The sequence below is a fragment of the Myodes glareolus genome, chromosome 14, assembly GCF_982192425.1.
Source record: "Myodes glareolus chromosome 14, mMyoGla1.1, whole genome shotgun sequence".
Classification (NCBI taxonomy): Eukaryota; Metazoa; Chordata; class Mammalia; order Rodentia; family Cricetidae; genus Myodes; species Myodes glareolus.
The window spans coordinates 70,071,244-70,092,620 of record NC_142039.1 but is presented as its reverse complement, the minus strand read 5'-3'; the positions used below and the strand labels follow the sequence as shown (position 1 = coordinate 70,092,620).

At 46.9% G+C, this 21,377-nt stretch overlaps 2 protein-coding genes across 2 annotated transcripts; one reads left to right on the top strand and one right to left on the bottom strand.

Annotated features, from left to right (window-relative positions):
* Window positions 1-11: 11 nt before the first annotated feature.
* On the top strand, window positions 12-7,490 carry Nop16 (NOP16 nucleolar protein). The gene is made up of 5 exons (XM_048447839.3): window positions 12-266; window positions 352-460; window positions 1,623-1,692; window positions 4,020-4,126; window positions 6,923-7,490. Exons 1-5 carry the CDS (start codon window positions 160-162, stop codon window positions 7,064-7,066), a joined length of 537 nt encoding a protein of 178 aa, XP_048303796.3. The 5' UTR covers window positions 12-159; the 3' UTR covers window positions 7,067-7,490.
* Window positions 7,491-9,498: 2,008 nt separating this feature from the next.
* Window positions 9,499-18,022, bottom strand: Arl10 (ARF like GTPase 10). Its single transcript, XM_048447836.3, has 4 exons — window positions 17,766-18,022; window positions 17,153-17,351; window positions 13,757-13,932; window positions 9,499-11,540 (listed from the first exon to the last, which is right to left on the bottom strand). Exons 1-4 carry the CDS (start codon window positions 17,946-17,948, stop codon window positions 11,367-11,369), a joined length of 732 nt encoding a protein of 243 aa, XP_048303793.1. The 5' UTR covers window positions 17,949-18,022; the 3' UTR covers window positions 9,499-11,366.
* Window positions 18,023-21,377: the final 3,355 nt, after the last annotated feature.

Here is a 21,377-nt window from a genome sequence, read left to right as displayed (position 1 = left end):
AAGTAAATCAATGTGGAGGCGCTACCAGAAAGACTACATTTCCCGAGAACCCCTGCGCGCGCTTGGGCGCAGAGCCTGTTAACACGCGGTTCTGGAAGTGTGGTTCAGAGTTAAAGCTGCTACTTCTGAGTTTGAGCTCCTGGTGCGGCAGTCTGCGCGATGCCCAAGGTCAAGGGAAAGACTCGGAGGCAGAAGTACGGTTACAATGTCAACCGAAAGCGTCTGAACCGGAATGCTCGTCGGAAGGCAGCTCCACGGATCGAGTGGTGAGGGGCCAGTTCGGAGGCAGGGACTTCGGCTGGGATCGACGGCGTGGTGACAGAGTCTCCATCTCTCTTTCTTTGCCGTTAGCTCTCACATTCGACATGCCTGGGACCATACCAAATCCGTGCGGCAGAACCTGGCGGAGATGGGGTTGGCCATGGACCCCAACAAAGCGGTTCCCCTCCGAAAGAGGAAGGTAAAGCAAGGTTCAGGAATGTTCCTCATCTCCACCCTAGCTCTTCCCTAATTTTCTTCGTCACCTTCCTTCATTGAGCTGAGTTTCAGAATTTGATCTCCCCGAACATCCTTTCCATAATTTCGACAAAGTCATTTGCTTGCACTAATTCTGGCCAAAGCCCCTTAATGACTCACACTTCCTCCTCAGCACACTTACGGGCATGGTTTGTAGTGTTATTTCTCCTCCGCTTACCATTTCTTCTCGGGCCTGTTTGGGAATTTGGTGGAATTTTCCAGACTATGTTCTTGACTGTCCAGAGCTTGAGATCTTTGTTTCCTATACTGCCTTCAGTTATCCTTCACGTGAGACATCTAGTTATTTCCCAACAAATCTATCAGGATCACCCCTTGAGCCTTTCAAAAATAGCACCCCACTTTGCCCAATATACTCTTTCCTGCTTTATTTTAATTCACAGTAATTGTAAGCACGTGATGGTATATTATTTATTTGCACATTTGTATATTAAATGTGCCTCTTCATCCCTTAACATGATCTTGAGTTTTGTTCTCTACTAAATTCTCAGAAAGCTAAGCTGTGACAGGTTAGTTAACCTAATAAATGGGCTTGCTGAGTGAATTTGGTGCATTGACTTTAGGCAAGTTTTTCTCTATTCCTTCAGGCAACTGAAAATGGCACAGCGATTTTCTAAAGCAAACATTAAGCTGTAACTAAGCACTGTCAGGCAACTGACATGGAGAAGCTAGCTACCCGACATCGCTACCTGTGCAGTGTTTCCCTGGGTTACCACACAGCAGAGCAGGAAAGGCACAGCTGTAGAAAGATGAAGGGCTTGTTAAATTGCTTGAGTGTGGGCGTGAGCATATTGTGGGACTTGGCGGGTCAGAGGACAGCTTCCAGGAGTTGGTTCTCTTTCCACTTTGGGGTTTTAGGGATTGAACTCTGGTGGTCCATCTTGATAGCCCTGCTTGTGTTTCTCTTGATAACTTTGCTGGGACTTCAAGGATAACAAGGGTTAGTTTGTTATCTAGTTCTGCCTGACCTCAGGCAGGGATTTTCTTACACTATAGTTGTGTTGTGGACAGTGTCCTTGCTTAGTCCTATCAGACTTTCTCTGATCAAAGGTGCTTGTCTGTTGGTCTCACAGGCTTTGTTCTTACAGGTAAAGGGCATGGAGGTAGACGTGGAGGAGAGACCCAAGGACCTTGTGCGGAAGCCCTACGTGGTAAATGGTGAGTGTGGGCTGTGTTCTAGGCCACCGTCCTGCCTGTTGAAGGTGGAGAGGCACTCAGTCCCTTCACTACAGCGGTAGATGACATCGTCTGATGGAGGGCTCGGAAGTAGCTGTGTCATAGCCAAGACATTTTCCAGCAAAGATGGATAAGATTTAAATGTATGAACTCAGATAAGACAGAGACATTAACAGAAGAGAAAATTGGGTATGAAAGGATGAAGAAGAAAGCAGTAAGTCTCAGGTTTGTTCCCAGTTTTACACAAACTTAAGATGAGCTGATTTGTAGAGATTCTGCTGTCATTTAATCTTTCCAGTGACAAGTCTAAATTCCCTGTGAGTTTGACCCTGCAGGAAAGAAAGAATATTCTGGAATTCTTGCCTACTTACCCTTGCCTATTGTGAGTTTATTTATTTATTTATTTTTTGCCTTTGGTTTTTCGAGACAGGGTTTCTCTGTAGCTTTGGTGCCTTTCCTGGAACTAGCTCTTGTAGACCAGGCTGGCCTCGAACTCACAAAGGTCCGCTTGCTTCTGCCTCTGTGCTGGGATTAAAGGTGTGAGCCACCACCGCCCGGCTCAACCTTTTAACTATACCTCCATTCAGGTATTTTTGTTTTGTTTTTTATTTTTCTTACCACATCTTCTGATTTGAATCTCCTGTTGTGAATTGACAGATGTTTGATATGAAATTACCTGAGTCCTATCTTTAGCTTATCTTTGTGATTCACATGAGAATTTTACACAGTTCAGTGGCTGGAGAAATGATTCAGAGGTTAAGAGCACTAGCTGCTCTTCCAGAGGTTCTGAGTTCAATTCCCAGCAACTACATGATGGCACACAACCTTCTGCAATGAGATCTGGTGCCCTTTTCTGGCCTGCAGGCATGCATGCAGACAGAACACTGCATAGTAAATAAATCTTTAAAAAAAATTAGTTCATTTAAAAAAACTTACATAGTTCATTGTGGGAGTGGGGAGAATTACTACACCTGACTGTATATACAAAGCTACATATACTTAATGTAGTAATTTTATTTATTTATTTATTCATTTATTTATTTATCTCTAGACAGGGTCTGTGTTGCCCTGGTTGGTCTTGAACTCACAGAGATTCACCTGCATCTGTTTTCTAAGTTCTGGAATTAAAGTCATATGCCACCATGTCCTGTAAGAATTAATTTTTTTTTTAAGTTTTAAATTGTCACTAAAAAAAACCCTTACATTTAATCCCAGCACTTGGGAGGCAGAGGCAGGTGAATCTCTGTGAGTTCGAGGCCAGCCTGGTCTACAAAAGCTAGCTCTGGGACAGGCCCCAAAGCTACAGAGAAACCCTGTCTTGAGAAAAAAAAAAAAAAAAACCACGTAAAATTTGCATTCTTGGTCTTTTTTAAATGTACGGTTAAGCTGGGCGGTGGTGGCGCACGCCTTTAATCCTAGCACTCGGGAGGCAGAGGCAGGTAGATCTCTGAGTTCGAAGTCAGCCTGGTTTACAGAGTGAGTTCCAGGACAGCCAGGGCTACACAGGAAACCCTGTCTTGAAAAACCAAAAAGTAAACAAAATGTACAGTTCAGTTATGTTGAATGTATTCATACTGCTATAAACCAGCTCTCCTGAACTTTGGTTTTGCAAAGCTGAGGTTGCCTTTGACAACCAGGTCAAAGATGATTTTGCTGTAAGAAATTTTAGTGCCTCATACTTAGATCAGATTGAACTACATTGTTTCTATAGTTTGCCCATTTGCCTAGCTTTTCTTTCCTACTTGGCTGTGCTGAGATTGGATTCAGGGTCTTGAAAGCATGCTCTGCTACTGTCTGCAGTGTGTCTGGCTTTTATTTGCTTGAACAGAGTCTTGCTATATAGCTGAGGCTAGCTATGAACTTGAGATTATTTTGCTTTAGCCTCCTAAGTGATTGGCTCCGTGGTCCTGATTTCCCCTTCATATGATGCAGCGAGGGATAGGGTTCAGCAATTCAGACCTTCCCATTTCAGACACTGGCGTAATACACCAGGAAGAGCTCTTCTGTTGGTGATAGCCCTGGAAGGGAGCCCAGCTTTGCATTTTTCTGCCCTGGGGCCTGGGACCGGTTAAGACTGGTGAGCTTAGTGTGTTTCATTTTAAATCGTAAATTGAGGATTGCTTTTCAGGGAGTTGCCACCCTGATGGACGAGCAGAGGTGGAAGGCTGACTTTGGGATTCTAGGGCCTGAAGAAGAGGGCTCTGGCTCTGATTACTGTGCTGTTCTTGTGTCCTGGGGTTGGGTGGAGAGGTGTTTGGGCAGCTCAAGTAATGCAGAAGGTAATGCATTTCTGACTTCTTTTACCCCAGACCTGGAGGCAGAAGCCAGCCTCCCAGAGAAGAAAGGAAATACCTTGTCTCGCGACCTCATTGAATATGTTCATTACATGGTAGAAAATCATGGGGAAGACTATAAGGTGAGGCCTCCTGGGAAGAACCACTTGGGCTTATTGGGAAAATACACTGGGCTGTTTTAGCCTGATCTGAGATGGAATAGAAGGAAAGAGGAGTCTACAGAGGAAAGCATCCCAGTGTTTAAAGACTTTTATGTGTATGAGTGCTTTGCCCCTATGTATGTGTATTACATGCATGCCTGGTACCTGTGGGAGTCAGAAGAAGGTATTGGATCCTTTGTAACTAAAGTTAAAATTATGAGATGCCATGTGAATGGAACTCTTCACTGCTGAGCTTTTCCTTTTGCCTCTCATCACACTATGAGATTACAGATGCACACCCGTGCATTTGATTTTTTATATAGGTTCTGGGGTGTGAACTTAACACCAGGCTTACATAATGTGCTGGCTAGGTTCATGTCAACTTGACACAAGCTAGAGGAGGGAGCCTCGGTTGAGAAAATGCCTCTATATACTTAGACTGTAGGCAAGGCTATAGGTCATTCTCTTCTCTCTTTCTCTCTCTGTATCTCTCTCTCATACTCTTTTTAGACAGGGTTTCTTTCTTTTGTAGTCCTGGTTGTCCTAGAACTTCCTCTGTAAACCAGGCTGGACTTGAACTTGCAGAGATCCACCTACCTCTGCCTCCCAAGTGCTGGGATTAAAGGCATGTGCGACCACACCAGGATAGGGCTTTTCTTTCCTTTTTTTTTTTGTCTTTTGTTTGTTTGTTTGGTTTGTTTTTGTTATGTTTTGATTTTTAGAGACAGGATTTCTCCGTGTAGCTCCAGCTGTTCTGGAACAAACCAGGCTGGCCTTGATCTCAGATCTGCCTGCCTCTGCCTCTCAAGTCGTGGGATTAAAGGAGTGTGCTACCACACACCTGGATTGCATTTTTCCTAGTGATTGAGACGGGGAGAACCAGCCTACTGCCGCCCTCTGTTCTATAAGAAAGCAGGTTGAACAAGCCAGTAAGCAGCACTTCTGTGGCTTCTGCATCAGCTCCTGCACCAAGACACTGTAGCAAGTGCTTTTGCTTGCTGAGCCATTTCCCTGTTTGGTTTTTGTTTTGTTAGCTGTTGCTTCATTTTGCAAATTCATTTAATTGAATTCCAGCCTCCTGTACAAAGGCACATGTTAGGAATTTCCCTGATTTTTTAAGAAAAGATCTGGTTACCCAGCCTGCTAGCACACGTTTGTTTGTTTGTATTTTGAGACAGGGTTTCGCAGTGTAATAGTGTTGGCTGTCCTGGAACTTGCTCTGTAGACCAGGTTGGCCTCAAACTCAGAGACCTGTCTGCCTCTGCCTCTCAAGTGTTGGAATTAAAGGCATGTGCCAGAACAGCCACGGCTATTAGACCCTGTCTCAAAAATAAATAGATAAATAAGTAAATAAATGAATGATCTGGTTATGTTGGATCTGAACTTATATGGAAGTAATTGATTATGATGGGGCTTGAACTCTAATTGGTCCCAATTGTTTTTTACATTTTATTTATTTATTTTTCTTCTTCTTTTTTTCTATTTTTTTAAAATATTTATTTATTATGTATACAATATTTTGTCTGTGTGTCTGCCTGCAGGCCAGAAGAGGGCACCAGATCTTCTTACAGATGGTTGTGAGCCACCATGTGATTGCTGGGAATTGAACTCAGGACCTTTGGAAGAGCAGACAATGCTCTTAACCTCTGAGCCATCTCTCCAGCCCCCCAGTTGTTTTTTTAATTCATTTATTATGTATGCAGTGTTCTGCATGTGTGTACACCTGCACTGCAGGCCAGAAGAGGGCACCAGATATCATTATAGGTTGTGAGCCATCCTGTGGTTGCTGTGAATTGAACTCAGGACCACTGGAAAAGCAGCCAGTGCTCTTAACCTCTGAGCCATCTTTCCAGCCCCTGGGCCCAGTTTCTTAAAGGCCCACTGCTCTTTCAGGCTTGTCTGGTCCCTTCCCTAAGGAGGGTATCCTTTCCCCAGCCCTTTAACGCAGAAGGACATGTCTCTGACTGTTTTTTGTTTTGTTTTAATTTTAGACAGGGTCTGTGTAGCCCTGGCTGGCCTGGAACTCAAAATGTAGACCAAGAAATATGTCTTCCGCCAGGCAGTGGTGGCGCATGCCTCTAATCCCAGCACTCGGGAGGCAGAGGTAGGCGGGTCTCTTGTGAGTTTGAGGCCAGCCTGATCTACAAGAGCTAGTTCCAGGGCAAGCTCCAAAACTACAGAGAAACCCTGTCTTGGAAAACCAAAAAAAAAAAAAAAAAAAAAAAGGAAGAAGAAGGAAATCTGTCTTCCTCTGCCCCCCCCACCTTTTCCCTTTATTATTTGATATGTGTGAGTGTTTTACCTGCATGGATGTATGTGCACCACATGTGTGTCTGGTGCCTATGAAGGTCAGAAGAGAGCACTGGATCCCTTAGGACTAGAGTTATAGGTGATTATAAGCTGTGATGGGTCCTCTCTAAGAGCAGCCAGTCCTCTTAACCACTGAACCAACTCTCTAGCCCTCTAATGACTTTTGAGGTGAGAAATCTGGACCTCAAGGATAGGAGTGGCAGGCTGGAGAGAGGCTCAGAGGTTAAGATCACTGACTGCATTCCAAAGGTTCTGAGTTGAATTCCCAACAACCACATGTTGGCTCACAACCATCTATAATGAGATCTGGTGCCCTCTTCTGGCCTGCAGGTGTCCATGCAGGCAGAACACTGTACACATAATAAAATAATAAAACATTAAAAAAGAAAAAAGGATAAGAGTGGCATGCACAATTTAGGCAAAACTAGGATTTAGATTTGGCCTTCCTCATGTTGTCTTTCTTTATAGGCTATGGCCCGGGATGAGAAGAATTATTATCAAGATACCCCAAAACAGATTCGGAATAAGATTAATGTCTATAAGCGTTTTTACCCAACAGAGTGGCAATCCTTCGTTGATTCTTTGCAGAATAAGAAGATGGAGGTTGACTGAGTGGTGTGCATCCCCTGACAAGGCTTGTATTGTTTCAGATGATGCTGGCAAAGTGTTATAGAATCAGTTTTTACACACATACTCACTCACTCTCCTTCATCAGAAGGAACTTTTCTTTTTCTTTTTCTTTTTTTGGGGGGTGGGGTGGGGGTGTCTCTCTAATAGCCGTAGATGTCCTGGAACTTGGCTTTGTAGACCAGGCTGGCTTCAGACCCACAGAGCTCCACCTACCTCTGTCCTGAGTTCTGGGATTAAAGGGAAAGGTGTGCGCCCCCACACCTGGCTGGAGAAGGACCTCTTTAGAGGCTATGGTTTATGCTTTCTTGTAGGCTCACAGAAAAGCCAGGACTGGCTCTTCAGTGTCCAGAGGTGATGCTTTATTTGAATGTGATCTGTACATAATAAAAGCATTTTACCTGTGTAATGGGGTTTTTGTTGTTTTGAGACAGGGTTTCTGTGTAGCACTGGCTGGGATTAAAGGCATGTAATGGTTTTGTGTTTACTATGCCCAGCTAAGCTCTGTTCCGGGGAAAACTAACTTTATTCGGGCAGATTGCTCATCAAGCTTGACAAGCACTGCAGTCATGGGTGTTTATGGGCACTGCCTTCCTCTTGAGTGCTCTCAGCCTTGGTTTCCTGGAAACTTGCTTGGAAGCCTGGGCTGCCTGTAGAAGGGTAAGGAGCAGGTCCTGTTTGTTCACTTTTGATTGCTTTTGTTGGCCATGGCTTAAAGAAAATATCAGAGAGCCGGGCAGCGGTGGTGCACGCTTTAATCCCAGCACTTGGGAGGCAGAGGCAGGCGGATCTCTGAGTTTGCGGCCAGCCTGCCTTCTGGGACTGGCAGACCACTAGTTCCACTCCAGTATGTGCCACCCACTGGGCTTTCTGTGATGTGTCCATCCTCTGGTACCAGGATGTTTTGGCCTGAGAAGGTGATGCCTGTTTTGCAAAAGGATCATGGAAAAGGGGTGAGGTGGGCATTTAAGTTAGGTGCCCCTAACTATGAATCATGTAAAAACCTTTTAAATTTCCAGATGCTCTTGGGAGCACCTATAGTCTATAACACGCTTGGAAAGCATATCTTTATACATTGCCTATGACATTTGGAAGATGTATTTTTTTAATAATTTATATTTTATGTATATGAATGTTCTGCATCTACCTGCACACCAGAAGAGGGCATCAGATCCTATTTTCAATGGTTGTGAGCAACAATATGGTTGCTGGGAATTGAACTCAGGACCTCTGAAGAGCAACCAGTGCTCTTAACTTCTGAGCCATCTCTCCAGCCTCCTGAATGCTAGGATTAAAGGGGGCACCACCACTGCCTGGCTAAGATGCACTTTTATCTTTGTTATAGGGAAGACAACAGGTCAGAGGTATCCGAAGTGGGGGTGGGGTGTGACATCAAATCTGTTCCGAAGGCAGCAGCCCATCCTTCCCACAGTATCGAGGGCCCTAGAATCTCATTTAGTCCTTCGATCTAGAGTATACAAGAAGCTCCTGTCTTTTGGTTTTGCATTTTCTGGCCTCTACAGAATTCAAATTTTGTGTCATTGACTAGAGGGTCTCCTTAACTGTAGCTTGGGTGCCAGCTTCCAGAAGCCACCTCTGCTATGTTCCTTGCTCCAGGGCATGTAAGCTTCCTGTGTCCTTTAGCTGTTTCTGACCCTCACTCTGGTCCCTCAGGTAGATCCTTTCCAAGGGTTAGAAGGCTTTGGGTCACTGTCTGTTCCAAAGGTAAGGGGGTAAGGGACTGGAACTGGAAGCACTCAGCACACTTCTCCCTCAGGATGAAGATTCACTGAATATACCCATTTTGGCACTGTGTACCTCAGAAAGTGACACTCCTGTTTACACAGTTGTCCTTGGTGACCCTGTGCATCTGGGTACATGGGGTGGACAGACACTTTCCACATATTGAGGAACTTCACCCCATCCCTTGATGGTCATCTTCCAGGTATAACAATGGGGGAGGTTGCAGAGTCTCCATAGCACCTAGAAAGGACTCTGCCCTCTAAGGCTAGAAGGTAAAGTGTCTGCTCTGCCTGAATCTGGTCTGAGGTCTGGACCCATGGCAGGAGGATGCCATAGACAGTCCGATGGCTTGTAATGCTGGCAATTCTTCCCAAACTAATAAGTACAGAACGCCCAGAAAGTGGTTACTTGGTTTGTTACTTTTTTCCTAGTACTGGGGATTTGAACCAAGTATGTGCTAAGCAAGCACTCTACCAAACTTAGGTCATCAGCAGGCTTCCACTGCCAGCTGCCCACCAATCCATCTCACAGGCCTATCTGACTTTTTATCTTGAGTCAAGGTCTCAGCTAATTGTCCAGGCTGTCCTTGAATTCACTGTAAACCAGGCAGACCTCAACTGAGGCCAAGTAGCTGTAGATGGGATCACACACTAATAGGCCTGGTCTCAGGTAAATCTGCTTCAATAGACACAGTGAAACTCTTTATTCTGAAATTCATCCCTCCACCTGGGGAATATGACAATTGTACACAATGATACTCATTAGACAAAGGACTTTAAATCAGGAAAAAGGGTCCTTCTCATCGAGTCTGATTTCAAGGTAAGCTTTAAGCACTGGAGAAGGTGGGATTCTTAAAACAATGACAGTTTCTTACCTTCCTAAGGACAAGATGAAGAGTTGCCAACAAAGTTTCAAATACTGGAAAATCCAAGTCATTCCTTAAGTATTTAATACAAAGGCAGAAAGATCACTTCTGGTGATTACTGGTTTCTGGTGAAACCGGTAATCTGTTCTTATGGGCAGGAGGCCAAGGGCACAGTGGGCCCCTCTTCTGATGACTGACTATGCTCACTTCAGCTTGGAAGCTTTACACTTCCCAGTTATATGTTGGACAACTGGCAAACAGCACACACCTATTTTCAAAAAGCAAACTGGAAGCCAGGCATGATGGCCCAATGTGTCCTGCAATCCCAGCACACGGGAGGTTGAGGAAGGACACCACGAACTCAAGGCCACCCTGGGCTAGAGTAACACCTTGTCTCACCCAGTAGTCCTGGCAACGGCTCCTTTCCTTGCACCAGTGTCAACATGAAGACGGGCTGTGCACTGGTTGATCACCACAGTCATGGAATGTTCATTGCAGAGAACACAGAATTTCATTCTCTGTTTTTGCTGGCAAATAAATGGTTCCAGAAGGCTTGATGCACCCAGGGCCACTCTGTCGGCTCTTCTGCTAGTCCTTTCCTGTGTCCTGGGCCACAAGGCAGAGTCTAAGTACTAGGTTCCCTTGAAGTACTTATCTTCAATTCTGGTCTCAAGGCCAGATTGGGGGAGGGGAAGCTATAGTTCTGTCTCCACTGATACCCATAGGTTACCTCAATGTCCATGATTCCAGATAGTTGTCAGCTTCAAATTTTCTTTGACAATCTAGGGTTTCAATTACAGCACCTAGAAACAGAACCTTGAACTTTGGCCTATTCCTTTGATAAATACATAAATAAATAAATAAAATGCCCCTCCCCCCAACTTCAGTCTTGTTCCAGTACTCAGGTTCCTTCCTTTAGATTTATGTAAACATGGGCATTGGCACAGTTAGTGCAAAAGCAGCAGGCTGTCTCCAGACCTGGGAAAACCATCCTTCTTCACCTGTGTGACGAACTGCACTTTGTGTGGGCAATAAAGGCTGGCAGGCCAGGCCTTAAGAGCAGGGAGGTGGTCAGAGCACTCTATGCTAAAGTCTTCAGGTTGATCGTCATTTGGCATTGCCAAGGCTGGCATTTAGGAAAATTTAGAAAATCACCTCCTCCCTTTAAAAATGATGGCCCTTGCACCAGAAAGGCAGAAACACAAGGCCACAGACAAAGGGGGGCTGGAGGATGATGAGGGCCTAGAAGCAAGGATATACTATGCTCCACCCAGACCCTTCCCACATGGAAAACGTATGACATCACCCAGGGTGAACAGTCAAACGGGAGACCTGAAGGCTCAGGAGTACCTGTGATACCCACACTGGTTCTTCAACCAGTGGGACCTGCAGGGAGGGAGCACAAGTCCGCGGAACATCTCACTGTGTAGGAAGGCAAGGGGAGCTGGAGCTCCACTACGGTCTCAGGTGAGGCAGTCACCGTCTCCTCTCTGCCTTACACTTTCCTGCCCCATGTCCACCTCATCAGGAAGGCTTCTGCGTGCTTCTGGTCTTGTTCTTGAGGGGACAGAACGTGTTGCTATGATGATCCTGCCCAAGGCTTAGGCTGGCAATGAAGATGCAGGAAGAAGCAGAACTGTGGTCTCCAAGGCTGGGCAGCAAGCAGGTAGCTCCAGCTTAGGAGAGAAGCTCCAAGAGCAGTTTCCAGATGCGCACAGTGCCGGGTTCCTGGAAGCCAGATCCTGCAGGGGCAATGCTGGCTGCCAAGAGGAAAACCTCCCTCTGGTTGTTGCTAGCAAGCAGGCCCAGCTCCTGCTGCAGCTCCACCATACTCATGGCCCCGCTCAGGTCCTGCAGTGAACACAAGCCAGTGTAGCATGGCTGTCAGACAATGCTTGCAGTGTGACCCCACCCTTGTCAACTATGAAGGACAGAAATGTTCAGCTGCTATGCTGGAAAAAGCAGAATCTTACATCCCAGGAGGTACCTCTAGATTCTACAGAATAAACTCAGTGCCCTCCTTCATCCTGACTTTCCTTTGTGGCACCCTCTTTTCACGGCACCATTCACTAGTGTGGTAAGAAACAGCCTTCCTACTGTTAGGCACCAGGATGGGCATCTGCCTACCAAGTCTCTGATTGACAATCCACTGAAGTGATGAGGAAATTGGTTCAGTGAAGTCACTTAGCAACAGTAACAGAGATAAATGGCAGAGCTAGGTTCCAAATTCATGTTGATGGCCAAACTTTTTGAACCTTTTGGAATCCCTACCCCCCCCCCCCCACACACACATACACATACACTTTTTTTTTTTTTTATAAGCAAGATTTCTCTGTGTAGCCCTGACTGTCCTGGAACTCACTCTGTAAATCAGGCTGGCCTTGAACTCAGTGACCTCCATGCCTCTGCCTCCTGAGTGCTGGGACTAAAGGCGTGTATCACCAGTACCCACTACACGTATCTACTATGTAAGATCATAGAGAGGGGTAAGTTCCGGATAGTCTAGCTTGGGTGAGGTGAGGGAAAAGGCTACTGGTACTGTAGTTGGCGATGGTACCTTTAAGTTTCATCACTGGCTCAGATTCTTGGAGCAATCATACACAGTAGGCCCTCACTTGTCTCCTGTGGTGGTTTGAAAATGGCTCCCACAGGCTCATATATTTGAATGCTTGGTGCAAAGCTAGTAGAACTGTTTGGGAAGTATGAGGAGGTGTGCTCTGTAGAAGTGTGACGATGGTCGTCTTCAAGGCTTCAGAAGTGAAACTGTAAGCAAGCCCCAGTACACCTTATCATGGTGTCGCTGCACAGAACCAGGAAAGGAACTAAGACACCACCAGTTGGTTCAAAATGCTAGAAAAATTTTCTTTGAAAGAAAATAAAGTATTTCTAAGGCTCCAAGACACCGTTAATAGTGGCACTAGGGCTGGGCTTGCTGGCACACGCCTTTAATCCCAGCACTTAGGAGACAGAGGCTGGTGGATCTCCATAGTTTGAGACCAGCCTGGTCTACATATCAAGCTCCAGGACAGCCAAGGCTATCTCAAAAAAGCAAAAACATACAAAAAAGGTGGACCAGAACATGCATAAATGGGAACTGTCCCAGGTAGATCAGGAAAAATGGTAGTCATATTTAAAATAATTATCAAGTGTCCTCTGATATACAGGGCAAATATGAGGTCAAAGAAACAAATTAGAAACGTTGGCACAAGCCCCAAGGCACTCTGACTGTGGCGGTTGTCCTGGAGTTGAGGATGCCACATAAAGTCTGTCTGTCTGTGATCCTGAGAGCTGCTGAACCTAAGACAGCCCTCTGGACCCCGGAAAAGGAAAGCGTCAAGGACAAATCTTTTTGCGGGGGGGTGGGGGGTGGGGGGGTGTTGTGGGGGCTGGGAGTTCAGAGCCTAGTTGAACAAACAACTTAACACTGAGTCCCACTCCAGCTAAACATCAGACTCTGAGGAAGATCGTTAGTGACAGCAGGGCCTGTCACAGGGTACAGCCAGACTGAAGTGGGGTGATCACACTGAGTCCCAACACAGTGCATTCATATTATTACTTAAAGTACCCCATTGCTTGTTACTTTTCATCTTAGTGTAGGAGCAGGATGGTTCTAGAAGCAGTCATTCCAGCTCCACTGCCCTGTATGTCCCTATGGAGATTACCATCCTTCACCTCCACCCCACCCCAACAGCAGGTGTAGTGGCACACAACTACAATTCCAGCACTCAAGAAGGGACAAAATTATGAACTCCAGCCCAGCTTGGGCTGCACAGTGCACCTATCTGAGTGCTCAAGACCCTGTCTCGAAAATCAAAGTCTTCAAAATTACACCTGCCATATAGTAAGTACTTAATAACTGTTCCTTCACCTCTCCTGGGTTAGAGAAGAGGGAGACGAGAGAAGACACCAGTTAGGGTGGAAGGATGATGGGGATGATGGGGAAGTGGGACAGTATTTCAGGCTCTCTCTGGACATGGGCCTCAGGCTCTAGTCCGTCTGTGCACCCCCATCTGCCCAGGAATTTACGAGAAGCCCCGCTGGCCTCAGCCCACCTCTCATAATCTCACCTGCTTGTTGGCCACGACCACAACAGGCAGATCAGGGTCCTTGTCCAGCAGTTTCTGTAGTTCTTGCCGAGCCCAGGGCAACCGCAGTCGATCAGACGAGTCCACCATGAACACCAGCACATCCACCTCATTCACAAACTCCTTCCAGTAAAAGCGCAAATTCTGGCTGCCACCAACTGAAGAGAGGCACAGGGATAGGTCAGAGTCCAGAGCTCCCTGTGGCCTGGCCCAACCCCACCCCACCTCCAGCTCCTAAGGTTCCACTAGCCAAGGGCAAAGAAAGCACCATAGTCCAGAGCCAGGCAGCCCTCTTAAGAGAGGTCACTGCACTGCCAGTCTCTTCTTACTGAGCGAAGAAGTTTCAGCACAGGGACTGCCTGTGACGTCCCCTCACAGGACGGACACCCAGTGGTAGTCGTCAGTTGTCTATCTTGGGCTGCCTCGCTTCTTTACCAGGTCCTAGCTTCCTCCCTGATAGTGATAACTGAGATCAGAAGTCGGGGTCCCGATGCCGGAAACGCCAGCATACTGCACTCTCGACTCCGTCCCCACTCACTCTTGTCGCTCCTTCCTCTTCCTCTGAAAACACTGTACGGAGCCATGCTGATCAAGGTTACTGACATAGTGTCTGTACCTGGAGCTGCCTTTCTGTTCCTTTTTGTTCCTCTGCTCAGTTCTCCTTGGTTACCTTGCATCACCCCGTTCTGGTTCTGTTTCTAGTAACTGTCCACTCTAAATCCCCCCGAAGCCCCAGCACAATGCCTTGGCACACAGCAGGCACTCATCAAGTATTTACTGAGTGCCTACCAGGTGCCAAGCACTGATCTGGGTGCTGGGGATACAGACACGAGGATTGGAGTCCTGCTCTCAAGGGACCCCTCCCTGACCGAGTGAGTGGACCAGTCAATCAGATAAGGCATATTCTAGAAAGCAAGGAATCAGAACACAGGGAAGTGGCTAGGGGCTGTGGATGGTCTTGGATTGGGTGGTCTGGGAACATCTCTTCAAGGAGGCTGCATGTGAAGTGAGTAGAGGCTGAGGAAGAGTTAGCCATGGAAAAAGCAAAAGAAAGCATTCCAGTCACAGCAAAGAACAAATTCCATGTATCTGAGAAAGAGAAAGCAATGTAAGGGACCTCCAGAGAGCAAGAGAAGGGATAGAAGCTGGCCCTTAAAGGTCTAGAATCTGTTTCTCAAAGGTACTAGCAGCTGACTGTGGGCAGAAGTAGGAAGATCGATAAGGAAGCAATTGTAGTCCTGGTGGGGGAGGCGAAAGCGGCTTGGACCAGGCAGCAATGGAGGGAGTAGGAGAGAGACAGTCTATCCAAGCACACAGCTGACAGACCAACACATCAGCCTTCACAGTGAGTTCAGCAAAGTGTCACCAGTATTGAATTTGCCCCCTTACCAACTCTGCCCAAACCGTGCACTCTCAGCTGGACCCAGGCCAGATTGCTGAGACCATGTGAGGGAGGAGAGCTCTAGAACTTAATTGGGAATCTGGGATTTTTTGCTGTTGTTCAGTTTTTTGAAACTGAATCTCATTCAAACTTGTGGCAATCTTCCTGCCATGGCTTCCTGAGTGCTGGGATTGGAGGTGTGAATCACCACGTCTGACAGCAATCTGGGTTGGACTCCTAGATGAGGAACGCCCTGAGCCACGACTCAACGCAGGCACATGGGAATACCTTCTCATACGGGTGGGGAAAAGAAATACTATTTCTGTCAGATAATACCCTCACTGAACCTCATGTCCTCGGCACAAGAAAAGACAGAGGGGCTGGGGAGATGGCTCAGTGGTTAAGAGCACTGGCTGCTCTTCCAGAAGTCCTGAGCTAGATTCCCAGTAACCACATGGTGGCTCACACCATCTATGGTGTGATCTGATGCCCTCTTCTGGAATAAAGGCATACACATTCAGATGGAGCACTCATATACATAAAATAAATAAATAAAGTCTTTAAAAAAGAGAGAAAAAGAAAACAAAACAAAAGCAAGAAGAAACAGAGAAAACTTGATGGGAGATCCAAAATTTCAGGTAAGCATCAATGTTATCTGCTACACCCAGGGAGAAGAGGTATGGCCAGGCTTGGCCAGACCACAATGCCTAAGACCAGAAGAATGAAGTACCCTCAGGCCCAGAGTTAGGTTCTCAAAGCCCAATTCTGTCACCCAGTACTTAATAAACACATCTAGGCCTCATGGTTTTAGTCCTGTGGCTGGAAGTGCCCCCCTGCTTCCTCAAAGACTGGACTAGACCCAGGCTGACAAGAACCGCTACCTTCTCCATATTCTGGAAGCCCTTCCAACATCCCAAGAGGTTAGGACTGAGGGTAGGCTCCTCAGCTCCCTTCTGATTACTCACTCAGTAAGCCCTCCCAGATACCTGTGACGGTCTAAACCTTCGGTCAGTGTGGATGACATCAGTCTGTGACCAGGGTGCTCACAGCCTCATCAGGGACAGAGGGTGACGTGACAAACAGGGCAGCAGAAGGGGGGCAGAGTCAGGAAAGAGTCAGGGAAAGCATCACAAACTACAACTGAGAACTGGTCATGGTGGCAGGGACCTGTAACCCTAACACTCAGAAGGCAGAGAGAGAGAGAGAGAGAGGGGTCAAGAGTTCATGAGATCATCTCAAAACAAACACTAGCGGAGGGGGTGTGTGTGTGTGTGTGTGACATGCCTTTAATCCCAGCACTCAGGAGGCAGAGACAGGCGGATTGCTGTGAGTTCGAGGCCAGTCTGGCCTACAGAACTAGTTCCAGGAAAGCCAGGGCTAATACAGAGAAATCCTGTCTCAAAAAAATCAAAACCAACCAACCAAAGAATGACTAACAGTAGTTATTAAGCATTCCAACAACAACAAAACTAAAACAAACAATCAAACAAAAAACCCTAAAGAATGGGAAAAAAGGAACCACAGTTTAAAGAAAGCATAGTAGTAGTTAATCAAGTGTTCCAGTGCATGCCAAAAAGAGAAGGTAAGAAACTAGTGCCCTTCCTAAAGGCCTAGAGGAGGACCTTCTGCATTAGGACACTGGGAAGCTGGGAACCTCTCATGAGTCACCCATTTCTACAAGTATCTACCAAGCAGATTAACTGGTTATACTTTTATGGTGTTGTCTGGGGTACTTTATCAGCAATGCCTGTCAAGTGCTTGGCATATGAACCCTTAGCTGTCTGTCCGTGTAAGGCATGTGTGGTGAAGGGTAGGTAGGAGAACCATTTGGAGACATGGGATAAGGAAGAACCCTAAATGCCAGAATGTTCTGTATCTTGTGTCCTAGAGACGAGCAGGAAGGATTTCCTAAAGCGGAATTCCTGTTTAGATATGCGTTTTATAGACTCCTCCAAAGAATCTAGGCCCGGGCAGCAGTGAAGGGGTCCCTCGCTCACTCTCTAACAGGTCCACCTCGAAATTCTTGGTGGGCAGTCGCACAGAGTTGAAGCCCCAGGTGGGGACATGGCCTTCCAGCGGTGGCTTCCCAGACAGCATGCGCAGGAACGTGCTTTTCCCGGAGCCATCTAACCCCAGCACCAGCACTTCGCGCTGCTCCAGTTCCTCCAAAGCCGGCTCCTCTTCCTCATCCTCGGGCTGCGGGACAGACATAAGGCTGCAGTCTCCAACATCCCTCCTGACCCCTCCTTCCCTAGGGACAACTAAGGGGCGGCGGTGCCCACGCACAACTTCCATGCATCCCAGGGCAGGCAGGTGTGGTCTGGAACAGCGGGGCAGGAGCTGCCTTTCGAGTCCTGAACTGAAAAACCTCACTTTTCTGTTTGACTCCCAGCGATCTCAGGCACATTCTTCCCCATCGCAGTTCCTTGGCTTCCTCAGTGTGTAACCCCAAGCTATTCCCAAGACCTCGGCGTCAGGCATACCCGGCGCTTGAGGGCTCTACCCGGCTGGCTCCTGCCGCGCCCTCGGGGCTCCCGAACCCTGACGCCCGTCTGGCGTGGCCCAGGCCCTAACACGAGCTCTCAGCACGCGCAGGCTGGCCACACTCACCTCCCATTCGTCCCACTGAGGGAGGCGGGCCGTATCCGCGCCCCACCAGGCCTCGCCCCGGTCCCAGCGCCGCTCCTGGCTGCGGCCGAAATAAGCTTTCCAAAGGATAAAGAGCACTGAGCCCAGTACAGCCGCGGCGCCACCTAAAGCCAGTACCAACGGGCCCAGGGGCCGCGGCGCCATTTGGCTAGGCAGAGTCGCTGGGGCCGGCGCAAAACCGACCAGCCCAGCCAGCCGTGGAAGATGGTGCTGTGGCCGCGCCCACCCGCCCGACCCCGCCACACTACAAGCCCCACAATGCACCGCTTCCTGCGACGGCCGCGCGCTTCTTGAGGCAGGGATAGGGGGCTTGGTGGGACGGGCCTTCCGGGTAGGGGGGCATGGTCTGGTCTTTTCGGTTAGTGGTTTTGTATTGGATGGATTTTACCGCTCCGTTTGCCCAGTGTGGGAGGCCCGAGGCTGTGCGGACCGTTGAGACCCCACAGTACTTCTGAGAAAGAAACACTGAGACTTCGGAGGTGTTAAGGACGCACCGTAGTACGGTGGTCTAATTTTGCATTCAAACCCAAGTTGGTAGCAATCACTTGGGTATTTCTCAGAATCACAAAGAGAAAAATCGAAGCTATTCATATGGGATCATACACCAGTGGGGTGACAGAAGGGAACAGAACCGGAGTTCCCTATTTGAAGCAGCTTCTAACCCTCTTTTGGTTGCCTCCTGGAGACCAAGGCGGTGATGAAGTAAGTGGAGTCAGAAAGTTTAGAGCAGCCACTTCCAGAGACTGCGAGATCTCCAGGTTCCCCGTTAGAAGGAGGAACAGGAGCGGGACTGGAGATGGCTCAGTGGTTAAGAGCCCTGGCTACTATTACAGATCAAAGAACCTGGGTTCAATTCCCAGCACCCACAAGGCAGTTCACAACTGTCGTAATTCCAGTTTTGGGGCTCTGTCACCTTCATACCAATGCACATGAAATAAAGTTAAATAAGTAAATTTTTTTTAAAAAAGGAGGAATAGAAAAATGATTCAAGCTACAACAGTCCCTTGGCCCTTTGCTGTGGCTGCAGGATAATGGAAAAGAGCCATTGACTCCCAGTGTCCATGTGTGCCTGCCTTCCTTTAAAGAGACCCACATTACATGCTCCTTACAGTACAACTTCTCTGTGTTCCAGACTCTGTCCTTGTTGGATCCCCTTTCCTTTTGGCTATGTATCTATGCTGCTCCCCTCTACTTTTTTTATTTTTAATTTATTATTTCTTATATGCTTTAGTGTGAAGGCATCAGATCCCCACTTACAGACAGATAGGTGTGAACTGTCATGTGGGTGCTGAGAATTGAACCTGGGACCTCTGGAAGAGTGGCCAGAGCTCTTAATCATTGAGTCATCTTTCCAGCTCTGTTCCCCTTCTATCTTTTATTTTTCAAAAACATTTCTATAGGGCTTAGAGAGATGACTTACTGGTTAAGAGTGCAGGCTGCTCTTCAGAGGCCCTGAGTTCGGTTCTCAGGACCCACAGTTGCTTACCACTGTAACTCCAGTTCTAGGGGATCCAACACCCTTATCTGTCTTCTGTGAACACCATGGACACACGTGCTCATAATGCCCAGACATACAAGCAGGGAAAACACCTATACAAAACAAACAGCCAGGTGGTGGTGGCACATGCCTTTAATCCCAGCACTCGGGAGGCAGAGGCAGGCAGATTTCTGTGAGTTCGAGCCAGCCTGGTCTACAAGAGCTAGTTGTAGGCTCCAAAAGCTACGGAGAAACCCTGTCTCGAAAAACAAAACAAAACAAACAAACAAAAACAACCCATCTCCATATCAACACCTTTGTGGGGGAGCAGTTCCTGTCGCTTATTTGAGATTGATGTCTGGATGCCGTAGAATAGTCCTTTTGAACACTATGAATATGTATTTCTCTCCTTGGTTTAATAAAGAACCAGCTGGCCAATAGCAAGGCAGGAAGGGGTTAAGCAGGAGAGCTAGACAGAAAGGATGCTGGGAAGTGTAAATGGAGATGGCTCGTTCGTTTTCCGACTATTCAGACTCAAATAATCACACAGAAACTATATTAATTACAATACTGTTTAGCCAATGAGACTAGTCTAGCATATTCCTAGCTAGCTCTTTTTTTTTTAATTTTATTATGTATATAGTGTTCTGCATGCATGTATGTCCACCAGAAGAGGGCACCAGATCTCATTACAGATGGTTATGAGCCACCATGTGGTTACTGGGGATTGAACTTAGGACCTCTAGAGGAGCAGTCAGTGCTCTTAACCTCTGAGCCATCTCTTAGTCCTCCTAGCTAGCTCTTACACCTTAAATTATCCTATTTCTATCAATCTTTGTATTGTCCCAAGGCTGTGGCCTACTGGTAAGGTTCCTAAGGTTCCACAACGTGTCTTTCACCTTTGGCAGCTACATGGCATCTCCTTGACTCTGCCTATTCTCTTTATATATTTCTGTTCAGATTTCCCACCTGGCTTTGCTCTGCTAAGCCATTGGCTGAAACAGTTTTATTGATCAACCAATAAAAGCAACACATATACAGTAGGACATCCCACATCAGGGAAGAAGAAAGACAGAGCTGCCAGCAAGATACAAAGGAAGTAGGAGATGATCATGCCATGCTGAAAAGAGGCACTGCCATGAGGTGAAGTGTAGATTAAAAATATGAATTAATTTACGTCTAAGAGCTAGTTAGTAATGAGCCTAAACTATCAACTGAGCATTTATAATTAATAATAAATCTCTGTGTGGTTATTTGGGAACTGGCTGGTAGGACATAAAACTGCCTACCTCTGGAGACAGCAGAAAGAAATAAGTGTACAAAAAGGTTTTACTCAGTGATTTATTCACAGTCTTCCTGTGACCCTCTAATGCAGTTCCTCATGTTGTGGTGACCCCAAACCATAAAAGTATTTTTGTTGTTACTTCACAACTGTAATTTTGCTACTACTATGAATTGTAATGTAAATATTTGATATAGGACCCCTCTTGTGACTCACAGGTAGAAGATATTTACTTTTTTTTTTTTTAGGTTTAGTGTGTGAGTGTTTGCCTACATGTATGTACGCTACCCGGGTGTCTAATGCCTCCCGAGGACAGAAAGGATGGTGTAGTTCCTAGAGCTGGAGTTAATGGATCATTGTCGGGTTCTGGGAACTGAATCTGGGTCCTCTGCAAGAGTGGCAAGTGCCCTAAAATGCTGAGCTGCCTCTCCAGCCCTCAGGGAAGAAGGCATTTAAATACATCCTTCCCTTTGGCTATTAGATTATTGACACAATGGACCCCAAGGAATTGGAATTAACCCCTTTCTCCAGGAATTGAAGCAGAAGCTAGAGAAATTAAGGCAGTTAAAGTCTGGCCCCAGTAAGACCTGACTCCAGCAAGCTGTTCAGATTCTCCTCACTTGGATTGGAAATAGCCCATAGGCCAGGTGGTGGTGGTGCACACCTTCAATCCCAGCACTTGGGAGGCAGAGACAGGTGGATCTCAGTGAGTTCAAGGCCAGCCTGGTCTACCAAGCAAGGTCCAGGACAGCTAGGATTGTTACACATAGAAACCCTGTCTTGAAAACTAAAAAAAGAAAGTAGCCCATGGATC

Bases quoted from the DNA above. Each gene is read 5' to 3' on its own strand.
- Nop16 (XM_048447839.3), top strand. From the start codon at position 160: ATGCCCAAGGTCAAGGGAAAGACTCGGAGGCAGAAGTACGGTTACAAT. The intron at 461-1,622 runs GTAAAGCAAGGT...TTGTTCTTACAG, and splicing joins TTCCCCTCCGAAAGAGGAAG to GTAAAGGGCATGGAGGTAGA. The intron at 1,693-4,019 runs GTGAGTGTGGGC...CTTTTACCCCAG, and splicing joins GAAGCCCTACGTGGTAAATG to ACCTGGAGGCAGAAGCCAGC.
- Arl10 (XM_048447836.3), bottom strand. From the start codon at position 17,948: ATGGCGCCGCGGCCCCTGGGCCCGTTGGTACTGGCTTTAGGTGGCGCC. The intron at 13,933-17,152 runs GTGAGCGAGGGA...GCCTCTCTTCAG, and splicing joins CGAGGTGGACCTGTTAGAGA to TTGGTGGCAGCCAGAATTTG. The intron at 11,541-13,756 runs GTGAGATTATGA...TGTTCACTGCAG, and splicing joins TGGTCGTGGCCAACAAGCAG to GACCTGAGCGGGGCCATGAG.